Source organism: Epinephelus lanceolatus, chromosome 20 (assembly GCF_041903045.1).
Source record: "Epinephelus lanceolatus isolate andai-2023 chromosome 20, ASM4190304v1, whole genome shotgun sequence".
In the NCBI taxonomy this organism is placed as follows: domain Eukaryota; kingdom Metazoa; phylum Chordata; class Actinopteri; order Perciformes; family Serranidae; genus Epinephelus; species Epinephelus lanceolatus.
In genome coordinates this window covers 1,892,025-1,917,500 of record NC_135753.1, presented here as the reverse complement: position 1 = coordinate 1,917,500, position 25,476 = coordinate 1,892,025, and the positions used below count along the sequence as shown (strand labels likewise).

Sequence of the window (25,476 nt, the reverse complement as noted above, 5' to 3'; positions counted from 1 at the left end):
TTTTATAACAGGATAAACAAATATTAAAGGCATTATTTTGTTTTTCCGTGTGAATAAAAAAAATAATGGAAATCCACATGCTTTTTCCATTTTCTTTTTCAAATGGGCAATTGGAGTAGAAATTAGACCACAACCAGTAATTAACTTGTGTTTGGCCTTTATTGTTAAATCAATATTATGTGCCCATAGGCGTCATTTAGGTATGGCGAGGTATGGCAGCTGCCATACCTTGGAATCAGGAGAAAAAAAAGAGAGAGAGGTTCTGTAGTCATTACTTGAGGCGCACTGGCTGGTTGTTTTCATTGTATTGCACTTAAATACAGTCAGGTCCATAATTATTTGGACAATGATACAGTTGTCATCATTTTGGCTCTGTACACCACCACAATGGGTTTTAAAAGAAACAATGAATACGTGCTTAAAGTGCAGACTCTCAGCTTTCATTTAAGGCTTTTTTCAAAAATGTAGTATGAACCGTGTAGGAATGACAACCATTTCTTCACACAGTCCCCCAACTTTAAGGGCTCATAAGTATTTGGACAAACTAACATAATCATCAATTAAACAGTCAGTTTTAATACTTGGTTGCAAATTTTTTACAGTCAATGACTGCCTGAAGTGTTGGACACATAGGCATCACCAGATGCTGGGTTTCTTCCCTGGTGATGCTCTGCCAGCCCTTTACTGTAGCCGTCTGCACTTCCTGCTTGTGTTTTGGGTGTTTTGCCCTCAGTTTTGGCTTCAGCAAGAGAAACGCATGCTCAGTTGGATTCAGGTCAGATGATATGACTTGACCATTGCAGAACATTCCACTTCTTTGCCTTAAAAATGTCTTTGGTTGCTTTTGCAATATGCTTCAGGTCATTGTCCAACTGCACTGTGAAGCATCGTCCAATGAGTTTTGAAACATTTAGTTGAATCTGAGCAGATAATGTAGCCCCAAACACTTCAGCTTTCATCCTGCTGCTCTTGTAAGCAAGACAAGACTTCACTAGAATAAATACAGAGGGTTTATCACAAGATGCAAACCATTGGTTAGCCTTAAAAATGGAAGGCCAGATTAGAGTTTGTCAAAAACCATGTAAAAAGCCTGTACAGTTGTGGAACAGCATACTATGGACAGATAAAACAAAGATCAACTACCAGAATGATGGGAAGACAAGAGAAGGAAGAAGGGAAGGAACTGCTCATGATCCAAAGCACACCACCTCATCAGTGAAGCATGGTGGAGGTACTGTTATGTCATGGCCATGTATGGCTGCCAGTGGAACTGGTTCTCTTGTATTTATTGATAATGTGACTGCTGAGAAGAGCAGCAGGATGAAAGCTGAAGTGTTTGGGGCTACATTATCTGCTCAGATTCAACTAAATGTTTCAAAACTCATTGGACGATGCTTCACAGTGCAGTTGGACAATGACCTGAAGCATACTGCAAAAGCAACCAAAGACATTTTTAAGGCAAAGAAGTGGAATGTTCTGCAATGGCCAAGTCATATCATCTGACCTGAATCCAACTGAGCATGCGTTTCTCTTGCTGAAGCCAAAACTGAGGGCAAAACACCCAAAACACAAGCAGGAAGTGCAGACGGCTACAGTAAAGGGCTGGCAGAGCATCACCAGGGAAGAAACCCAGCATCTGATGATGCCTATGTGTCCAACACTTCAGGCAGTCATTGACTGTAAAGGATTTGCAACCAAGTATTAAAACTGACTGTTTAATTGATGATTATGTTAGTTTGTCCAAATACTTATGGGCCCTTAAAGTTGGGGGACTGTGTGAAGAAATGGTTGTAATTCCTACACGGTTCATACTACATTTTTGAAAAAAGCCTTAAATGAAAGCTGAGAGTCTGCACTTTAAGCAGGTATTCATTGTTTCATTTAAAACCCATTGTGGTGGTGTACAGAGCCAAAATGATGACAACTGTATCATTGTCCAAATAATTATGGACCTGACTGTAGGTCCATAACATGCTCATCAGTGAATACGAGTGTTAGTGAATACGAGTGTTATTGAATCAAATTGTTCGGCACTTCGCTCCTCCGCAAGTTGTGAGTTACGGTAGGCTATCTATGTGTTGTAAAAGCGTTTTGCTAACCAGCCTGTCTAAATTATGTCTTGAAGCCGGTCTGATTGTATGTGGGGTTTTTTTCTTCATGTCGGCATGTTAAGCTTGTATTTTCGGTCTCTGGAGACACTCCAATAAATTCGCCTATACAGTATTGTACCAAATTGGCCTTTGTTTTACTGTGTTTCATACACCGGACCCCTTGGTTATCTTCTAGAAATGAGCTTGTAATTAATTTATTTTCTTTATTTTCTGTGAAGTTAAATACATGACTAATGATAATTAAATGTCCACTCGCTGTCCGTGGTGCTGAAATATGCGCCGAAATAGGTCCGATGTTTTCACTGCTCTCACCAAGTCGTGCATTACATGCAGACATGAGGTATTATGAATGTGAGAAACAGCTTCATGTCCTTTGAAACAGTTTTCAATAGCATAGTATGTACTTCTGACAGGTCAAAGACCAAAGTGAAGTTTTATATAAGTTCATATTTTTGAAACTCCATCATCAGTAGCTCTGTGACGTCATGTCATATTGCCATACCTTAGCTTTTGCTGGAATGATGCCCCTGTATGTGCCCCTACTGCATAGATAGACAGATAAATAATAAATAATAATAATATTAATAATAAAAGGGACGCTGCTGTGCCTCGTAAATGCGCACAGCGTCTCTCTTTATGGGGAAACGCGCTTATTGTTTCTGCTGCGGGGTGGGGGATGGGGTGCTCGCTGCAGGTATTTAATAACCTCAGGCAGATATCTTTTAACGTTACAGTCTTTAGTATTTTTGGTTATGATCCTTCCACTGTAGCTCTGCAGGGAAACACTGTACAGGGGAATAAAAAGTGGGAAGCAGTAACTTCACTGATTTTAAATTTAAATTTAAATCTCCAGACACGCAAAGTATATGCGCATTTACGCGCGAGGCACAGCACCGTTACTTCATTGATTATCTATCTATTTTTTTAGATTCAATTTTATTTATATAGTGCCAAATCACAACAAACGTAATCTCAGGGCACTTTACACATAGAGCAGGTCTATCTATCTATCTATCTATCTATCTATCTATCTAGGCCATAAGCATAGCCGATGCCAATGTTTTGAGATGCAGTAGGGGCAGATAATATAGATATAACAATAAAGGCGAAAAACAAGTAGGTTTCTGGTTTTGGTTTAATTTCTATATCAATTAGCCATTTTGCATCTACGTATGTACATATATATATATATATATATATATATATATATATATATATATATATATATATATATATATATATATATAAAAGTTTAAAAAACATGTTTAGGAGTGCAGTACCTGTTGAAGTACCTGATAAATCTAGGAACTTCATTACATTGAATTCCGTGAAATCCAATTTGCAACACTGACCACAGTACTCAAACAACTAGAGATATTAAAGGGCTAGCTACAAGATTTTAAATCTCTTTATCATGCCATCCCTGAATTATGATTACACTAGCAGATGGTAAAATATTATATTATATTATTGCCCCAGCCCAACTTCCAAAACTTCTCAATTCTTTTTTTTTTTTCTATTAACATGCACAGTTGGTAACTGGCATTCAAGTTATATTTCAGAATTGATGTGAAATGCTGAAAAAACAGGGTATTTTACTCACTTGTGACCTCACTCATGAAGAAGGGCATAACTTGGCATATGAATTATGAACTGTTAATTTCCCCTTGGAGATAAATTATTCAGCACCTATCTATCTGTCTGTCGATCCACCTGGACTTAATCACAGTCTAATATCTTTAATTCAGCAATATAATCTGTCTGATTTCATTATTGTTCTGTCTTCACAGTAAAAAAGGAGGCTCAGATTTAGTGCTGAACACTGAGGTATGTCTAATAGTAAATCTTATTGTCATGTGTGTGTGAAGCCCAAAGTTTCCATAACAGTTGTCATAAATAGTTAGCTGCAGTTATGTCACAGCCCACCTTTGTTATGTCCCTTCATACAGAAAGATGGCAGAAAAGACCGTGCAGCAGTGGACAAGTTGTTTTTCCTCCGAATCTTCAGGATTCTGCGGATCATGGTACCAAGAGTTTTCTGCATGGAGGTATGACATCTAACTGCTGCAAATGTGCTGGTGTTAGCCAAAGGTTGATATTCAACTGTTGTCCCTGGGCCAGGTGTTAAAACAGCCAATCAAAAAGAAAGCATGCAAATAATTCAAAGCATGAATGAAAACATGAATATAAAATAAGCCAAATAGTTAGCTAGCTAGTTATATACATATATATATGTATATGTGTATATGTGTATATATATATATATATATATATATATATATATATATATATATATATATATATATACAGTACAGGCCAAAAGTTTGGGCACACCTTCTCATTCAATGCGTTTTCTTTATTTTCATGACTATTTACATTGTAGATTCTCACTGAAGGCATCAAAACTATGAATGAACACATGTGGAGTTATGTACTTAACAAAAAAAGGTGAAATAACTGAAAACATGTTTTATATTCTAGTTTCTTCAAAATAGCCACCCTTTGCTCTGATTACTGCTTTGCACACTCTTGGCATTCTCTCCATGAGCTTCAAGAGGTAGTCACCTGAAATGGTTTTCCAACAGTCTTGAAGGAGTTCCCAGAGGTGTTTAGCACTTGTTGGCCCCTTTGCCTTCACTCTGCGGTCCAGCTCACCCCAAACCATCTCGATTGGGTTCAGGTCCGGTGACTGTGGAGGCCAGGTCATCTGCCGCAGCACTCCATCACTCTCCTTCTTGGTCAAATAGCCCTTACACAGCCTGGAGGTGTGTTTGGGGTCATTGTCCTGTTGAAAAATAAATGATCGTCCAACTAAACGCAAACCGGATGGGATGGCATGTCGCTGCAGGATGCTGTGGTAGCCATGCTGGTTCAGTGTGCCTTCAATTTTGAATAAATCCCCACAGTGTCACCAGCAAAACACCCCCACACCATCACACCTCCTCCTCCATGCTTCACAGTGGGAACCAGGCATGTGGAATCCATCCGTTCACCTTTTCTGCGTCTCACAAAGACACGGCGGTTGGAACCAAAGATCTCAAATTTGGACTCATCAGACCAAAGCACAGATTTCCACTGGTCTAATGTCCATTCCTTGTGTTTCTTGGCCCAAACAAATCTCTTCTGCTTGTTGCCTCTCCTTAGCAGTGGTTTCCTAGCAGCTATTTGACCATGAAGGCCTGATTGGCGCAGTCTCCTCTTAACAGTTGTTCTAGAGATGGGTCTGCTGCTAGAACTCTGTGTGGCATTCATCTGGTCTCTGATCTGAGCTGCTGTTAACTTGCGATTTCTGAGGCTGGTGACTCGGATGAACTTATCCTCAGAAGCAGAGGTGACTCTTGGTCTTCCTTTCCTGGGTCGGTCCTCATGTGTGCCAGTTTCGTTGTAGCGCTTGATGGTTTTTGCGACTCCACTTGGGGACACATTTAAAGTTTTTGCAATTTTCCGGACTGACTGACCTTCATTTCTTAAAGTAATGATGGCCACTCGTTTTTCTTTAGTTAGCTGATTGGTTCTTGCCATAATATGAATTTTAACAGTTGTCCAATAGGGCTGTCGGCTGTGTATTAACCTGACTTCTGCACAACACAACTGATGGTCCCAACCCCATTGATAAAGCAAGAAATTCCACTAATTAACTCTGATAAGGCACACCTGTGAAGTGGAAACCATTTCAGGTGACTACCTCTTGAAGCTCATGGAGAGAATGCCAAGAGTGTGCAAAGCAGTAATCAGAGCAAAGGGTGGCTATTTTGAAGAAACTAGAATATAAAACATGTTTTCAGTTATTTCACCTTTTTTTGTTAAGTACATAACTCCACATGTGTTCATTCATAGTTTTGATGCCTTCAGTGAGAATCTACAATGTAAATAGTCATGAAAATAAAGAAAACGCATTGAATGAGAAGGTGTGTACAAACTTTTGGCCTGTACTGTATATATCAGAAAATCAGTTAGGCCAAACAGAAAGCCCTTGACAGGAAGTCAAAATGTCATAATGACAAGCTGTATAGACAGCAGAGCCCTTTGACACAGATACATCAGCTCCATAAGCCAAGGTCAGAGCCACGTGTTTCCTCTGGTTATATGTAGTCTTATCCGATCAGTTTAGTAAATATAAGCAGAGTCAAGGGCAGGACAATAAAGGACTTTATGATATGCAGTGTTTTACAGGCTCTACTGACTGTTCACTGTGGCTCTTGTCTTCACCACAGACTGGCTGCCTTATCCTTATTGCTGCCATGTTGGTGGCCAGAACCTACTGTGATGTATGGATGATCCAGAACGGCACCATGATCGAAAGGTCGGACTATTATTATTCAAAGTTCATCACAGTTTTTACAATTCATGACCCTAGAGGTGAAATGGGGGTATTGTGTTGACACCGGGTCGCAGCCAATTCAACCCAATCTGTGCTTAATATTGAATAAACAGGAGACCTGTATACAGTACAGTGCAGTCTGTGAGTATTAGGACATGCCACATTGATTTGGTTTTAGCATGGCACTTTAGCACATAGGATTTTAAAGTGTCTGTTCACCCATGAAAAACAAGCAAACAGAAACAGTGGTTTCTAGCCATGCAAATGATTTCTGCCTTTGTGTGTAAAGTTAGTGATATTTTCATCCTTGAAAGTTGTGCCTCAACCCACCCACTCCTGTCAGCCTCCACCCCAGTACAATGGAGCTGAAAAAAAAAAAATGCACTACTCAAAATATTAAGAAAATTACTTAAAAAACTTAATCAATCAATTCAATCAATCAGTTTTATTTATGAAGCCCAATATCAGAAATCACAATTTGTCTCACAGGACTTTACAGCATACAACATCCCTCTGTCCCTTGGACCCTCGCAGCGGATAAGGAAAACCTCCCCCCCCAAAAAAACCCTTTAACGGGGGGAAAACAACAGCATTTTGTTATTTTCACAAGAAACAATAATCTTGATCCTTAGGAATATTGACTAGGGGTGCAAATCACCAATTTCATCAAGATACAATATTATATCAATTCTTTGGACAACAATACGATATTTTTCCGATATTACAAGGTCTGTCACAACACGATTTCAATTTGATACGATCCAGGGGTCTGCGATCGATATTAGGCGATATTAAATGCCCATTTAACGCAGTCTGTTACAGAAGAGGCTGCCACACCTTTCTTTTTTACTTTTGGTCATAAAACACATAAACAACACATAAATAATAAGTACACAAATAAAACAGCAAATGGGATAAGTTAACCCTCAGGGCGTTCTGTCAGAGAGACCATTGTGGAAGAATTTTTTTTCTAAACCAAACCATCATCTTTTTCATAAAACTTCAGGAATATCTGGCTTTAAGCCCTAAAGGAAAACTTCTCCAAACAGTCATACAACACAGATTAACAACAAGATCATTAAACAAAAGTGTCACATTCAGCTCAGTAATAACTGTCAAGGTTCATGGACAAAACAATTGTTTTTTGCTAGTGACCTGAAATTAGCTTTAGCTGTTTACAATGCATTAATTAGCCTAGCGGCTAGCGGTTATTTTTCCTCTTCTCATAGCTTAAAGGACAACTTCGGTATTTTTCAACGTGGGCCCTATTTCCCCATGTGTATGTGTGTGTATGATTCATAGGTACAACTTGTTCTAAAATTGGTTCAGTATTGAAGGAGGCGGATGCAGCCGGAGCCGCGAAACGAGCTAAAACGGTAACGGGGGCAAATGCGTCCCGTATAAGTTTGCGCATTAAAAGTGCTTTTTTTCACCACTGACCGGTTCAGATCGCCAGTGCTATGAGTGCTATGAGTGGAGTCAGCTGTCAGTCAGTGTTGGAGCAGAGAGGGGGAGGGCTGCCCCACTTGGTACTGTAAGTGAGTATGTGTGTATGAAGTGTGTGTTTTTTCGCCACTGACTGGTTCAGATTGCCAGTGCTATCTCTGTAAATAGCATACTAGCCTTTCCCTTACCTCTGGGCTGTGTGATGTCACGAGCTTTGCTCCACTGTGTCTGTAGCTCTCTCTACTCGTGGGATAGCCGTTTTCTTGAGGAAGAGGTGTTTCGGGATTGGATGTCTTCTCTTCTTCAGCTGGCAGTAGTCATCTTGGGAGAAGTGAGCACTGCAGACCCGATGGTCTGCAAGGCGCAGTGTCTGGACAGGAGTGTTAGCATCCATTTGTAGCACAACTAGCCAGAACTTCAGCATCTCGCCGTCCGACAAAGGCAGCCTATGAAAGCTGTACGGGGTGTTGTGCGACATCCTGTTCTTGCGTTCGGGAAAAAGGCCCGTTTATTTGAGCACTCCAAAAACTCTGGTAACACTCCAGGGGGTAGCACGTAAAAGACTCCGTCCCAAACTTTGACTCTTCTAGCGTAACACACACACACTTCATACACACATACTCACTTACAGTATCCAGCGGGGCAGCCCTCCCCCTCTCTGCTCCAACACTGACTGACAGCTGACTCCACTCATAGCACTCATAGCGCTGGCGATCTGAACTGGTCAGTGGCGAAAAAAAGCACTTTTAATGCGCAAACTTATACGGGAAGCATTTGCCCCTGTTACCGTTTAAGCTCGTTTTGCGGCTCCCGGTTGCATCCGCCTCCCTCAATACTGAACCAATTTTAGAACGAGTTGTACCCATGAATCATACGCACACATACACATGGGGAAATAGGGCCCAGGTTGAAAAATACAGAAGTTGTCCTTTAACAAATCACATGCAGCGTTATTATTTTTCCTACTCATGGTTTAAGTCGCTGCATCTCCCAGCAGAACAGCTCAGTTGAATTTTAGTCTGCATGCACAGGTTTTCATGGGCTGAACATTGTTGAATTAGAGCAGCTAATGTGGCTAAAGCAAGAAGGCAGCAGAGTGAGATGGCCCTCCAGGCAAGTAACGTCACGTCACATTACCTGTAACGTCATTGTTTACATACGGCATGTGCTCTGTCTGTTGTGCTGTATTTTCTCCAAAATCCAAAACATTTGCACTCTGCTGATTTATTCCCGAATAAAAATTTTTATCCTCATCGTCTTTCTCTTGGCTGCTTGCCATCTGCCTGCCGCTGTTTGACAGTGACACAGACTTTCATTAAATCGATATATTGATCCAGATCAATGGATCATTACACCCATAGTATTGACAGAAGCCACTGTTGTAGGCCATGTCTATATGTATACAGATATTTTTGGAAACGCATATTTTCCTCTGTGATATGGCCTCCCGTCTACATGCAAACAGATTGTGCTTCTCAAAGTCAAGGAAGGATCCTTAAATGGCTGAATTTCAAGGAGTCATCGAATCCCGCCAAAGGACTTTTCCAATGTCAAGGATCCTTTGAATTCTACCGAGGACTAGGCATGTGCCGGTATGAGATTTTGACGGTATGATAACCGTGGGCAAAAATACCACGGTAACCGGTATTACCGCGGTAGTAGTAGTAGTAGTAGTAGTAATGATAATAATAATAATAATAATCATAATCATAATCATCATCATCATAAAACAGGCGTCGTCCTATTTTCGCACTCTAGACTTTAAAACGGCAGGCTAATATTCGTTTGACCATTCATGAGCGACCGCATGTACCAGGCATCTCCTGTCAGTGCAATGCATAATCACACCAGTTGTTTAAATGTGTAGACCCGTTAAAAGTTTAATAGAGCCATTTCTTAACTCCACAATGGTGACTCTGCCCAGCAGCTTGTTGAGCTCTTTTTCGTTGCGGACAGCCAGCTGTAGGTGATGGGGGATGATACGGGTCTTGTTGTTGTTGTGGGCAGTGTTTCCAGCCAACTCCAGCTTCTCAGCGGTCAGATACTTCAGCACTGCCGCCAGGTAGTCAGGGGCGCCAGCACCGACACGCTCCACATAGTTTCCTTTGCGCAGCAGCCTGTGAACACGGCTGACTGGGAACTGGAGCCCAGCACTGGAGGAGCGGGTCTTTGCCTTGGCTCTGGCTTTTCCTCCGGTCTTTCCGCGGCCACTTGTTTTTCTGATGCTCTCTAAAGTCGGGACAAAGTGGATTCTTATGATAGCCAAAATGTTCCCACACCACCGACTTCGTCCTTTTCACTGGTGGGAAAAGTTCAGCTTCGCCTCCTCCAGCCATGTTTGCAGTTTGCACGGGAGTGGATTTATACTGATTACTGACGTATTGACTGACTGAGGCTGGACATTCTTTTACCATGGTGACACCGGTAACCAGCACATGCCTACCCAGGACCAAGTCCTCCTTTCAGAGAATTTTCTAGGATGCATGTGTGTATCCTCAGCTGGAAGTACCAGAAAATTTTTTGTGCATTTGGCAGAATTTAAGGAAGGGCCTCTTTAGTGTCACGCACCTGGGCACCCGCTAGCCTTTCCAGTGTGTGTTCACCGAATGCTAGGAAGGTGTCTTGCCTAGCCTCTGTAGGACCCGACTTGGAAGGATCCGTCCTACCAATGAAGCATCTTTGACTTAAAGAACCACCAAGAGTTTTAGGACCCTAGAAATGGTGCAGATTTTTATCTGTGTTCATGTGGAAAACAGAGTGTTTAGGAAATCTTCTCAAATAAAGCATGCCCATTGTTGCTCTTTGATATGACAGGGTTTCCCACATATTCATTTATTTATGGCAGGTCATCGCCATGGAAACATCTGCTGCCACAAATAGATTTTCTATTTTTAGAGCTGTACTGTTCATTAGGAGCCCAATTGGAATATATATACCTTTAAGTTATTTATTGCACCTCATTCAGAGCATATTATTCACGCCGCAAGTCACAAACTGCCACTGAGGGAAAAAAGAACTCATGGAAAATTCCGCCTGTGCTGCGTTCATGGACCTTCAAAAACATCAGAATTTAAAGAGGGGACTCAGAATGGAAAAATAAAACTGCTGGACTATGGGTTAACGATTTTTTTTAACACTACTTGGTCTAATGACTACTGTACACTTAAACTTAGTAAGGCTGCACCACTTAAAAGACAAATGGAGACATCTGCTTCACCTGCCAGTATAAGTCGGCCAGAAACGAGGGTTTGGATCAGGCCCAGTTGAACCAGCAGATGGAGAGGCACTTACCAGTGTGAGACTGTTGTCTAGTAGGAGTGGAAAGAAAACTTTCACATGTCCAGAGCATCACTCAAATCGTTTAGTGAGCTCCTTCATCTTTTAATTGAACAGTAAATCAGCGATGTGATCTCCAGTAGGTGTCCTGAAAAAGGCTACCCTGTTCACTTCACTACCTTTGTGACAAGATAGGTGAAGGTGAAGATGCTGAAGACAGCTGTTTCGCCTGTGCCATAAGAATATTTATTTTAAACCCGTCACTTCCTGTTTCTGTTTCAAAATTAAAGCCCTCTAACAACATTTCTGTGCACAGATTCCCCTCATTTGTTAACACAAGACTTTTTACTGGGAAATATTTGCAGGACCGTATTGTGACAATGCAGTGGCCGCACGGCTCAGTAAATCAGCAGAATACCGGCTTTTAATTAGGGAAATACAATAATCAGACCAGCAGGCAGCACTTTTGCGTTGCGAGACAATGTGAAGCAAGGCCATATAGAGCTTTTTGAGATGCAACACTTTGAAATCAATTTTAAGATTCACAAGAAGGCAATTCAAAGATTAAGAACAGGTATAATGGGATCAAATTGATCTCTTGTCATTGTAGGCAGACCAAGAAGGAGGATACATTCATGTAAAAGTTTTCCTGCATCAGACTGAGACAACAAGCCTCTTTCTCTTGATGTATTTCTGAGATGATCATGTGGCTCTGAAAATGTATCAGTAAGGGATCCCCAATGAAAACTGTCCAAAACAAATATTGTGTCACTGTACTGCTACTTAGGGACTGCACTGTACAGTTAACCTGCTCTGCATAGTTGGAGATGAAGCCCCAATCTGTGCTTGGTATATAGTTCTGTCTCTGTGAAGTTAGTTTATTCTACATGGTTCATATTTTATCAGTGCCATGTAGAAAAGTGTACATGATCCACATTCAGATAGAGGCTGTTCTACATGGGCCACAGTTTGAACATAGGTTCAGCTGGGTTCAATCAGAAATAGGTTTCTTTTGTTTGTTTTCCTAAGTAGAAATAATGTATAGATGCACTATGCTGACATATTGTCTGAAAACCAATAATTGACCTTTTGCATGTTCATGTTGGTCATTGGTAGACTTTACCTGCTATTACACTGCAGCTGAAATGCTTAAATCTGACATCCAAGTCTTGAGTTGAACAAGTTAAAATTAAAAGGAAAAAAAATCTGACATTTCTGTGTAGATTGTAGCCCAAAGTGTGTTTCCAGCAATGTCCACTCTCACTGCAAAGTTATATCGGCACAAAACACTGGGCGTAGTTTATGATATCAGTTTCAAAACAGTAATAGATTTTAAGCAGTTATTGCCATTTACCAGTAATCTGACCTGCTCATTGTTCACCCTTATCCATTGTGGGTTTTTTGTTGTTTACATTAAAATGATCTTACATTGTCTTTCTGCTTGTGTGGGTTTTAGTCACACACACAGCATGAAGTCTTAAAAAAGCCAATGCAGCTGAAACAAATATGTTCTTCTTTTCCTATGTAAGATTGTTATGTAAATGGGTGGGGTTTTCCATCATGCACTGCTGTTTGATTTTTTGCAGGAACTCATGACTTTGTTTTGATTCTCTACAGCGGTATTATAAGCAGAGACAGCAGTCTATTCAAGAAGCACTTCTTTTCCTACATATCAGTCATACCAGGGGTAACCGTCCCACACATGCTTCTCATAGAAGTGAAAAAGCAAGCTTTAAATCCCTAACCCAACATCTTGCTTTGTAATAGTGATGTGTTGTGCTTCACCACTTACTCTCTGAGGTCTACATTTCCTTCCAAGCCATAACACTGACCTGGGGGTTTTATTAGGTGGTAACATTAATCATGTTGACAGTCACTGGAAAGCATTTTCACAAGGAATTCCATTCAGTTTATGTGTTTATAATTTTCCTGAAATTGATATTCTTTAACAACAAAAGTTCTGCTGACGTTGGTGAGCAACCCAAGATTGAACTTTGTCTTGTGTCTAATGAATGAGATAATGAAACACTTGAGAGCAATGCAGAAATAACAGTAATTAAATTTATTGGTGGGACAATGCCTTCTCTTCATTACAAATGACTTCATAGCAGATTTTTTTTTTGAAAAAAGGTTACATAGTCATTCTTATCAACTAGAAAGTTGCATTGTTGAATTCATCAATATAAAGCCAAAAAACTCATATCTACACTGCTGATATGCACTAACCGGCCACTATATTAGGTGCTCCTGTTCAACTGCTCGGTAACGCAAATAACTAAGCAGCCAATCACGTGGCAGCAACTCGATGCATTTAGGCACGTAGACATGGTCAAGACAACTTGCTTAAGTTCGAGCTTCAGAATGGAGAAGTAAGGTGATTTAAGTGACTTTGAACGTGGCATGGTTGTTGGTGCCAGGCGGGCTGGTCTGAGTATTTCAGAAACTGCTGATCAACTGGGATTTTTACGCACAACCATCTCTAGGGTTTACAGAGGATGGTCTGAAAGAGAAAATATCCAGTGAGCAGCAGTTCTCTGTGTGAAAATGCCTTGTTGGTGCCAGAGGTCAGAGGATAATGGTCAGAGTGGTTTAAGATGATAGAAAGGCAACAGTAATTCAAATAACCACTCATTAAAACCAAGGTATACAGAAGACCATCTGTGAATACACAACATGTTGAACCTTGAAGCAGATGTGCTACAGCAGCAGAAGACCACATCGGGTGCCACTCCTATTAGCTAAGAATAGGAAACTGAGGCTACATTTCGCATGGGCTCACCAAAACTGGACAATAGAGGACTGGAAAAGTGTTGCCTGGTCCGATGAGTCTTGATTTCTGCTGCAACATTCAGATGGTAGGGTCAGAATTTGGCGTAAACAACATGGAAGCATGGATCCATCCTGCCTTGTATAAATGGTTCAGACTGGTGGTGGTGGTGTAATGGTGTGGGGGATATTTTCTGAGCAGCTGTGGCTGTGGATCCCCGCCTCCTCCAGTCTGCATGTCGAAGTATCCTTGAGCAAGATACTGAACCCCAAATTGCTCCCAATGATACTTCCATCAATGTGCAAGTGTATTAAAACTGAGCAGCGGGTGGCACCCTGTATGGTATCCTCAGCCACCAGTGTATGAATGTGTGTGTGAATGGGTGAATGTGACTCGTAGTGTAAAAAGCACTTGGAGTGGTCGGATGACTACAAAGGCACTATACAAATGTAGGTCCATTTACTATTTACTTTGGGCCCCTTAGTACCAACTGAGCATTGTTTAAAGGCCACAGTCCACCAGAGTATCGTTGCTGACTGTGTCCATCCCTTCATGACCACAGTGTACCCATCCTCTGATGGCTGCTACCAGCAGGATAACGCACCATGTCACAAAGCTCAAATCACCTTAAACTGGTTTCTTGAACATGACAATGAGTTCACTGTACTACAATGCTCCACACTCACCAGATCTCAATCTAATAGAGCACCTTTGGGATGTGGTGGAATGGGAGAGTCACATCAAATCTGCAGGAACTGCGTGATGCTATCATGTCAATATGGACCAAAACCTCATTATCTTGCTGAATCTATGCCATAAAGAATTAAGGCAGTTCTGAAGGCAAAAATGAGTCCAACTCGGTACTAGCAAGGTGTACGTAATAAAGTGGCCGGTGAGTGTATATAATCCCTATAAATAAACAATACAGTTGTATCACAGAGATGCACTGATTGTGAAATTCTGGGCCACTACAGAGGTTTAAAGTAATAATTTGGCCGATACCATTTTTATGCCTCCGTGCCTGCCATAGACGTGGCTTGAGGCATTAATTTTTCAGGTGGTCCATCCGTCCGTACATACGCACCTACATACAACTGTCCCGTTCCTGTGAACGTGCAATCTCAAGAATACCTCGAGGGAATTTCTTCGAATTTGGCACAGATGTCTACTTTGAGTCCACAATGAACTGATTAGAATCAAGTGGTCAAAGGTCACCTTCACTGTGACCTTGTCAGTCTCATTCTTGCGAATGCGATATCTCAAGAACACCTTAAGGGAACTTCTCAACATAACTCAAGAATTCATATGCTATTTATGGCAAAGTTTCATACAAATGTTAAATATGATAAAATGATGAAGTGATGACATTCTATATCCAAAAGGTCAAAGGTCAGCCTCACTGTGACATCTGGTCAGATACTGAATTGGTGACACTAATCTTGGGTGTCCATCTTGAACTGCACTGATAATATAGATCTTAAGTGCTGCCAGATTTAAGATGTGTGTGAAGCATCCATGTTTTAGAATTTGTAGTTTCTTTGCTGCAACTATATTTGAAGCATTGTCTGCTGTCGTGGCTACATCTGGACAGACATGGATGCAAACTGTAACTGCAACCTGACTGGTTTGCTGACACATACAGCAGCATTGTGATAATTCTAGTTTTGATTTTATGATCTTATTGACATATTTCAGCACAGCAACTTCTGCAGTTCATTAGTAACTAGGAAAATTCTCATATCTCAGTCCAACATACTCTCCTATAATATCCTCATAATATCTTATTTCTCTGTGACTGCCACATGCCCCTTGTACCTTTCATATTAGTCATGGACAACTTACTTTAGAAAGATGTTTTATACTGTCAAGCCTAATGTGAAACTATTCCCTCTTTATTTTTATCACAGTACAGTGCTACTTTGATGCCACAATATTGTAATTAAAGGGAGAGTGCACCCATTATCTACTCACCCTCATGCTGAGGAATGCTCAGGTGAAGTTTTAGAGTCGTCACATCCCTTGCGGAGATCGGCGGGGGGAGCAGCTAGCACACCTAATGGCTGACGGCGCCTTAGACTAACGTCCAAGAACACAAAATTTCATTCCACAAAGTATCTCCATACTGCTCATCCGTAGTGATCCAAGTGTCCTGAAGCCCCGACATAAAAAGTTGTTTAGAAAAACGTCATTTGAACTCTGTTTTTAGCCTCATTGGAGCCTGTAGCTCTGACTGCTTCTCTGTGCTCCGCGCTCACGTGTGCGCACTCAGGGTGATCGGTGATGCACTGTCTCTGAAGAGCAGCAGTCTCATCAGTACTGATGTCCAGATTATCAAGTGCAGGCATCGCCAATTCCCAGTCTGAGTAGCAAAGACTTTCCTCATCCGTTGGCATTGCTTTGCATTTGAAACAGCTACACCACCAGGTTTCCAGTGCTCGACTCCGGTATTCTGCGGCTGGCTGAGGGTTAGGCTCATGAGCTGCGGCGGCTGCTTCGTCCAGTAGCCGGAGTTCCGTTTTGCGTCCGTATACTCGGGCTCAAACAAATACGGCTCAACAAAGAAATGCTGTTCCTCCTCAATTTCACCGTAGTGCAAATTATCTTTTAGCTACTGTGGTTACTGTTGTCTCCCCCTGCGGTGAATGTGTCACGTGATGTAAACACAGGTAAGCAAAGCTCATGCTTTTGCTGGTCTCGCGCAAGCGCGCACACGTGAGCGCGGAGCACAGAGAAGCAGTCAGAGCTACAGGCTACAGTGAGGCTAAAAACAGAGTTCATATGACGTTTTTCTAAACAACTTTTTATGTCGGGGCTTCAGGACACTTGGATCACTACGGATGAGCATGTTGGAGATAATTTGTGGTTTCAATTTTGTGTTCTTGGACGTTAGTCTGGGGCGCCGTCAGCCATTAGGTGTGCTAGCCGCTCCACCCGCCAATCTCCGCAAGGGATGTGGGGACTCTAAAACTTCACCAGAGCGTTCCTCAGTGTGAGGGTGAGTAGATAATGGCTGAATTTTCATTTTTGGGTGCACTATCCCTTTAAGAGATTTAGGAGAAGAATACAAAATCACTATGACTATCAGTTTTGGCAGCATATTTTCAGGCTCAACATGAAAGAAGTTTCAAAGGTACACTAGTTTATGGCACCACAGCTGTGCAATATTTGTCCAAAATGTCAGTGTACACCATAAAGATAACATGAACATACATAAATTGAATGGTATTCCTGAGTTCATCCATGTCAGGACTCCACTGTTACTGTTTTTTAAGCTGGTTAGCAAAGCTGCATTGGCTCCAAAGGAAAATGTTTATGAAGCCTCAGTATTTGTCCCACTGACCCTCTTGGCAATGTTTGCTCATCTCTGTGCATGTTGTGGTTTGCAGTGCAATTATTGGTCGCTCCACAAAAGATTTCAAGACCTACTTGTTCAGCTTTATCAAATTCATGCCAGTTGTAAGTGTTTTTTTTTTTCATAACTTTATATTTTTTTTCACACTCTTGAATGTGATCTTAATTGCTAAATATTGCTAAATATTACTCTGTACACATCTGTATTCAGTGCCAGTTTATACTTCTGCACATAGTTTGGGCAGTTTAATTTTCTGAAAAGACTACAGAGGAGACCTGATAGGACAAGCACTGATATTTCTGCCTTGACTCTGTAATTACTAATTATCCTGGTGATGGGGAGTGTTTTTATTGAATAATTCCATGCACTTACAAAACAACCATTTAGCATGGTCATTATTTTGGACTAACATAAGCAGTCTATCACTGTTATGCAAACTTACCTCTGTTTGCCTCAATGTTAAACAAGGCTGGTTATATTCTATATATGTTTCATTGTTAACAAAGCTCATGAATATACAAAACCTAACGATGTGTTGATCCGTCCCTCAATACTCAACATTGCACAACATGATTTTGCAGAGTAAGACATACTCCTCAATCAACATCCCTCATTGCATTCCTGGACCAACACTGGGATCAACTAATCACAGCCCTCTGACATCATCAGTGTGCTGCACCTGCACTTTTTTTTCAAAATTCCTTTGTCCCTCTTCTTAGCTAAGTTTTCCAAATCGAAGTTAGTAGAGTTTAACAAAATCTTAACCTACACTTAACAAAATCATTATAAGCTACTGCAGGGTTGGCAAGTAAGCTTGTTAACTAGGTAGACTATGCTAACAAGTAAACTTGCCAATATTAGGCTAGAATTTTATCAGGTTAGCTTGCTAAGTAGGTAGGCCATGTTAACAGGTAAGCTTGCCTCTATGTTAGAATATTTTTAACTAATAAAGATTAAGGATAATATTATTTCTCAGTTGCAAATACCTGCTATTAACACATTTTCGCAGCCTACCTACCTAGCAATCTAACTTGCTAACCCCGCAGCAGCCTATAAAGATTTTGTTCAGCGTTACCAAGGATTTTGTTCAATTGTACTATCTTCAATTTGGAAAATGAGCTCAGAAGAAGCACAAAAGAATTTTGAAAAAAGTGCAGGTACTGCACACGGATGATGTCAGAGGGCTGTAATTGGTTGATTGCAATGTTGGTCCTACTTGGCAAAATCACGTCGTGTCTTACTGACTCCCTGCCCTGTCTGTGGCTCTCATCCTCAAGCTTCACCTAATAAATATAGTTTCATTCTTTTAAAATGGCTCAGCAATTCCTTAGTCAGCTGGCCAGTGTAGTTTTTAGCTAACATTACTCAAACAGGAGGAATTTGTTGGAGTATTTGCAGTGGCGGATTTTTCCACATTTGGTGCTCTAGTGAGTATTTAGGGTAGTATATGTGGGACTGAGTCAGAATAAACTACAGTGTGAACTTACAGTAAATGAATGAAATGTCCCCCACTGCAACAGTGTTAAGGTTTTTGTTAATAGTTTTGGAACTCCATGGAGTTCTATGACACAGGAGAATAAGATATATCAGGCTTTGGATACATGCACATTTGAAGGATACACTAAGGCAATAAGAAAAACATAGATTATCTCCAGCCTTATTATTTGTGTTGTGAGTTTTCATTGCTCTTGTAAAATCAAACTAAATATTGTGCTTTTGCATGCTTTCTTCATTCCCTTCATTGTAATTGGAAATTGTGAGAGATGGATACATGTATGTTATGTGTGACTGGGTCATTCCAGATAGCCTTGGTGAACAACTTCCTGAAGCTGGGTCTGAATGAGCTGAAGCTGAGGTTCCGTGAGAGGCTCACAAAGAACTTGTATGACCAGTACCTTCAGTAAGTACTAGAGCGATACTAAAGCTGCCTTCCCATCATATGTGATCCACTGATGATCATTTCAATGTTTGTCATTTATCACACAAAACCACTTAAAGTTACAATGTATAATTTACGTGGTTGTTTATTATATTAGTTTATCATCATATATTATATCAACTATTGCTTTCATAAATATATATTTACTAAAGTGTAATGCAATTCACATACAAATGGAAGCTTTCTCATAGGCTTAGAATAATTTCTCTATATATACACAGGCAGGGGGCGGTATGCTGGAGGCTGCCTTCTTGTGTTGCCATATTTGAATACAGTGGCCGAAAGGGATATACGCGCTTTGCCTTTCGCGTTTACCTAGAACTTGCCGTCACTGGAGACAGAGAAGGTGAAGCTCAATCCGGGGCGCCTCTGCATGAACCTGCTTTGTACTTTTATGATTCTGTCACACTTTAAATGGAGGACCACACATATGTTTCGGCTCGTAAGAGGGAAACCACGCCACCAAATCAAAGAAAAAGATCAGATAAGGGATGACGGGACAAAACGCGAGTGAATATTGGCGTTGCTTATTCCAGGTGGAAAAAACTCCTGTGGAAGAACACTCTGGAAATGCATATATTATAATCATACCAACCTGTATTTGCCGCACTGTGCCGTGACTATCACATAAAACGTGTTATTTTAGCATTACTGTGCTAATGTTTGCTCGTGTTACCAAAACAATTAGAGATAAAACACTCCTAACATAACGTTATATCTCACAGATAACCTATATCTTACTGGTAAGCTATAACACATTGTAGTGTCCGCCAGGACGTGTGGAAAGGATGATGCAGTTATTCGGCAAACCACCGTTTATTAATGAACAGTACAGGTTACTGTTGGCCGTAACTACACCAAAACAACCAACAATCAAGAACTTAGCTGTAACTCCAACTGTGCACTCCTGCTCTCTCCTCCAGCTTGCTCATACACACACCAGCACGCGCACTCACATAGCTCTCATCCCTCTCGCACCACGCACCCCTACCTATACTCATTCAATCCCAAACATGCCATTAACTCACAGAACATTGACATTATAATAGAACATTTACTGCAGGGTTGCTACAATATCGTAACATGGTTTAGATTCCTAAATAAATATTCACCTCATCGCTAGATAGGCCTGCTCCTGAAAAACTTGAAAAACTCATGGATGATGCCATCTCTGTCTGGCCACCGTCACTTACCCGACGGGAGGGGTGAGTGAGTGAGCGCGAGTGAGCCCTGCAATCTAGAATTTGACCGCTGATGTCACCACTGTTACTCACCATTTTTACACACTGAGGCTTTAATGATTTCTGATTATAGCTTCTCAAAGGTGACAATGTGCTACTTTTCTCAGTTTTATATCATTGTAAATTGAAAATTTTTAGTTAGAAAAAATTAGTAGTTTAAAGACATTGCCTTCGGCTCATTGAAATTGTGATGAGCAAAATTAACCACAGATTATTTGATAATCAGAAGAATTTAGGGATGCACCGAATATTCAGTAACCGAATATATTCGGCCGAAAAAAACACATTCGGTATTCGGTGGAATAAGTGAAAAGCAAGGCCAAATAATAGCGGCGAGTTTTGATAACGCAGTCAAACAGCGTGCAGTGATGGACGGAGTAAAATGTCGGCAGTATGGAAATATTTTGCTCTGTCCATAGTTTTGTGTGGGCAAAATAAATTATTCAGCACGCTGTGTGAGTACAGATTTCAACCAGCAGCAGAAACGAAAAGGCAAATCCTGCCGGTTGTGGGTTGAACGGGGGTCACAGACACGGACAGGAATACGTTTTCCTGTCAAATACGGCAGCGCATAATAACGGCTTACCGGTGACGGAGAAGTCCGGCTCCAGGTGAATAACTTGTTGTCATGACTGCCGAAAAGTACCTGAACAGCCGAGCCATGGCGGCACACAGTATGTGGCATATCAGAGGAGAAACGAGCTGTTCACATTTCTCTCTTTTAGTCTTTCAGTGGCAGGTAACGGTCCACAAACCTCACCGCACTTTAGGGACTGTTCTTTACTTATGAAGGGACTTGTCAGGGGAGGAGGGTGGCTGGTTGATTTTTATTTCATTTATTTATTTTATTTTGATCCCCCCTATGTTAATCACTTATTGATGCTGTTTTTGAAGTATGAATAAGTCAATAAGTAATTTGTTCCATTGAAATATCATTGATGTACTATAGAAAAGTGATTTATCTTTTTATAAATGACAAAAGGCACATCTGCCTAATTTTTGCTGTGGTATCCTGATACTACTCAGAACCGTGATACTTTCACCGGTATCGTACTGTGGGTCCCAATTTTGGTACCGTGACAACACTAATCTGGAGGGGGTTCATCTGCAAACACTAATGAAAAACTAAGCAACGGCATTGAGTATTCGGTACTTGGTATTCAGCCAAGCGTTTAATATTATTCGGCTTCAGCCACAAATTTTCATTTCGGTGCATCCCTAGAAGAATTGTTAGCTGCAGCCATAGACTTACTTTTACTGTGCCCTTCATTTGGTGCCAACTGTATATAAAGATGGATGATGCATTTCCACTTTCTTCCACTGTACAAAAATGATGCTAGAATATCCCGGATTCAGCTGCTGCCATCTTGCGCTTATGTCATTTGGAACCAGAGTCTGCCCAGTAGCAATCTCTGTGGTCTCGAGTTCCCACCCATACACCAGTCCGACCATATGCTGGTAGCGCCATTGAGCAAGTGGCACACTTACAGTGGCATGCAAATGTTTCGGCATGAAGTAAGTAGAAGATGAACTGATTCCCAAAAGGCATGAAGTTAAAGATGAACCATTTCTAAAATATTTTAAGCAAGATTACTTTTTAATTTGAAGCTTTTACAGTTTCAAAATAACAAAAAAGGAAAAGGGCCTGATGCAGAAAATTTGGCCACCCTGCATGGTCAGTACTTAGTAGCGCCCCCCTTTGGCAAGTATCACAGCTTCTAAACAGTTTTTGTAACCAGCTGAGAGTCTTTCAGTCTTTGCAATTTTCACCCATTTTTCCTGCAAAAGGCTTTTAGTTCTGTGAGATTCTTGGTCCGTCTTGCATGTGCTGCTCTTTTGAGGTCTATCCACAGAATTTCAATGATGTTCAGGTCAGGGGACTGTCAAGGCCATGGCAAAAACCTTCAGCTTGTGTCTTGAGGTAGTCCATTGTGGATTTCGAGGTGTGTTTAGGATCATTGTCCTATTGTAGAAGCCATCCTCTCCTCATCTTCAGCTTTTTCACAAATGGTGTGATGTTTGCTTCCAGAATTTGCTGGAATGTAACTGAATCCATTCTTCCCTCAACCTGTGAAATGTTCCCCATGCCACTGGCTGCAACACAATGCCAAAGCATAATCGATTCACCCTTGTGTTTAAAAGGTTGGACAGATGTTCCTTTTATAAAGTTTTGCACCCTTTTTTGTCTAAGCATACCTTTGCTTATTGCATCCAAAAAGTTCTATTTAACCTCATCGGTCCACAGGACTTGTTTCCAAAAAGCATCAGGCTTGTTTAGATGTTCCTTTGCAAACTTCTGACGCTGAATTTTGTGGTGACGGCAAGGAAAGGTTTTCTTCTGATGACTCTTCCATGACAGTCATATTTGTACAGGTGTCACTGCACAGTAGAACAGTGCACCACCACTCCAGAGTCTGACAAATCTTCCTGCAGGTCTTTTGCAGTCAAAAGGGGGTTTTGATTTACCTTTCTAACAATCCTACGAGCAGCTCTCTCAGAAAGTTTTCTTGGTCTTCCAGACCTCAACTTGACCTGTTGTTCCTGTTAACTGCCATTTCTTAATTAGGGGGCCAAGCCCGAGGGGCCGAGGGAACGCGTATGCAAGCAGACGCGTTTCCTAGGACCAGCAGTGCTAGGTACCCTATTGTCTTTGTAAAGATTTTTATTTTTATTCTTCCGTAGGTAAAAGTGGTGCTGCAGGCTAAACTGTGCAAGGGAGGGTGGTGCAATTTGGAGGGGTGGTCCAGACCCCTGCACGTACCTCAGACGCAAAAAACTATGTATATCTGCCTGCAGGTGGCGCTGTAACCTAGGCCAATGCGTTTTTGCCTATAGCTCCCACACCGTATGTCGCACATTCAAAAATCTTGTATCCCCAGCTTCCCTGAACAGAGCTGAATCACTTTGCCATAGGCCACGCCCACTTGCGCCTAGGAGGTTTTTTTCGCAAAATCGCGAAAACTGGAAAACCTACTTTTTCGAACTTCTCCTTGGGATTTTGTCCAATCTGCGTGAAACTTGACATATACACATTCTACTGGACCTGATCTAAAGTTATCAAAAGAATTTTATTCGGTCAAAAAATGCGCAAATTATTAACAAACAAACTTCTATAGCTAGCTATAAAAATGCAAACTGTTGGATATCTCGGTCAAACTAAATGCTATTAACACCAAATTTGAGATCATTGGTTGGCATAAGACTGTGAGGGTATGAGCCGAATTTGGCGAATTTTGGCAACTAGGGGGCGCTACAAATATGGTAAGTTTATATCTCTTGAACGGCTACACCGATTTCTACGAAATTCGGTTGGTATGATGTAGGGCCAATTCTGAGGTCATATCTTGAAGGTGGTCATGACTGGTCAATGTGGCTTATTACAAGATAAACAACAAACATTAATTTCAGCCAAACTATTATGCTGAGGGCTTTGAAATTTTAAGGGTACATATAGAATAGGACACAGATCTTCCGTACCAAAAATTGCACATGTACTCCACTAGGTGGTGCTATAACGGATGCAAACGTGTTTTTGCCTGCAACTTACACATTTTAAATGACACTTTCACAAACATTATATCCATGTGTTCCCTGGATAGAGCTGGGTGTTCTGACACAGGCCCCGCCCACTTCTGCTGCACATTCTCTTTGCTAATTCGCCACATGTCCAAAACCTACCTTTTCGAACTCCTCCTACATTTTAAGTGCCACCTGCCTGAAACTTTGCACATAGAATCTCCAGATGTGTCTGATGAAAAGTTATTAAAAGAATTTTGGCACTCCAAAAAAATGCCCTTGTTACAACTAGGGCTGTCAACGAATATTCTAAATTCGAATTTAAATTCGAATTTGAAAAAAAAATGGACCTTCGAATGTGAAAATTGATATTCGATTGTGGAGAAAAAAAAACACCACCGCAGCTGTCCTCTTTACGAGTGGGAGATGGGAGCGGCCACGGAGCTGCGCGGCACAGCGCAGCCGGTGTGGATGACACAATCGGTTAACATGGGCGCCAAAAGGAAACTGGCTTCGCTTCGAGGCGCTTCGAGGCTATTCGCAACGCTTCCGCGGGCGGTGTGGCCTGACGGGTCAGAGAGGGGGGGCGAGTGAGAGGTCTGTGGTCATTTATAACGTAATGTTATAGATAATTGTTTTATGTGTTTTAATGTGTAGGTATGTAAATGTTTTCAAAGATGTTTATGTTGAAATAAAAATACCTACAAGTAGTTATGTTTCCTTGTATTAATACATACAGAAGTATATTTCCTTGTATTAGTTTGCCCTCTTGTGGACATAATGCGAAAAAAAAAAATTCGAATGGTTCGAACCTATGAGTTATTTTAGAACGAATATTCGAACGTCATTTTTGAGCAATTTTGACAGCCCTAGTTACAACCAAACAATCTTTTTTGCTAGCTAAAAAACACACATTGTTTCATATTTCGCTCAAAGTAGATGCTTTCAACATCAAACTTGAGTCACTCGTTCCCGAGGTCATCCAGAGGCTTTGTGCCAAATTCGTCGCAAATCGGTCTATAGGTGGCGCTATAACGGATGCAAAGGCAGTTTTGCCTGTAACTTCCACATTTTAAATGACACATTCATAAACATGCGCTCGCCCAGAGCCCGTCGTCCTTCGGGGACAACTTCCATGGGCTCCACGGGACACGGGGACCGAGTCGCACGGGGGGGCTTGGCCCCCGTTCATAACTGCTTGCAGTTCTAGTTACATTATGAACTGAGGAAACAGCTACCTGAAAATTCTTTGCTATCTTTTCCTGCTTTGAGAGCATCAGTTATTTTAGTTTTCACATCGCTCGGCAGCTGGTTAGAGAAGCCCATGGCCGCTGATTGTTGGGAAAAGGTTTCAGGAGTCAGAATATTTATAAAACTATGAAATTTGCATCACCTGGCCTTTCCTGATGATGATTGTGAACAAGCCAGAACCCTAACAAGGGAATTAAGGTGAGACCCTGGTAAAAGTTTCTCTAAGAACTCAAATGTCCAAACTTTTGCATGGTGC

General features: G+C 41.2%; 1 protein-coding gene across 3 annotated transcripts in view; it reads left to right on the top strand.

Moving 5' to 3' along the window:
• Positions 1 to 25,476, top strand: part of LOC117264993 (ATP-binding cassette sub-family D member 3) — an 88,002-nt gene that overhangs the window by 3,402 nt on the left and 59,124 nt on the right. For 2 of the 3 annotated variants that reach the window (XM_078162983.1, XM_033639351.2), the window contains exons 2-6: positions 3,902 to 3,938; positions 4,061 to 4,159; positions 6,326 to 6,414; positions 17,308 to 17,377; positions 19,076 to 19,173. In XM_078162983.1, the coding sequence (XP_078019109.1) occupies positions 4,133 to 4,159; positions 6,326 to 6,414; positions 17,308 to 17,377; positions 19,076 to 19,173 (284 nt within the window). In that variant the 5' untranslated portion in view covers positions 3,902 to 3,938; positions 4,061 to 4,132. Of the gene's footprint in view, positions 1 to 3,901; positions 3,939 to 4,060; positions 4,160 to 6,325; positions 6,415 to 12,771; positions 12,842 to 17,307; positions 17,378 to 19,075; positions 19,174 to 25,476 lie in introns of all 3 variants that reach the window. The other variant, XM_033639352.2, reaches the window with a different exon arrangement.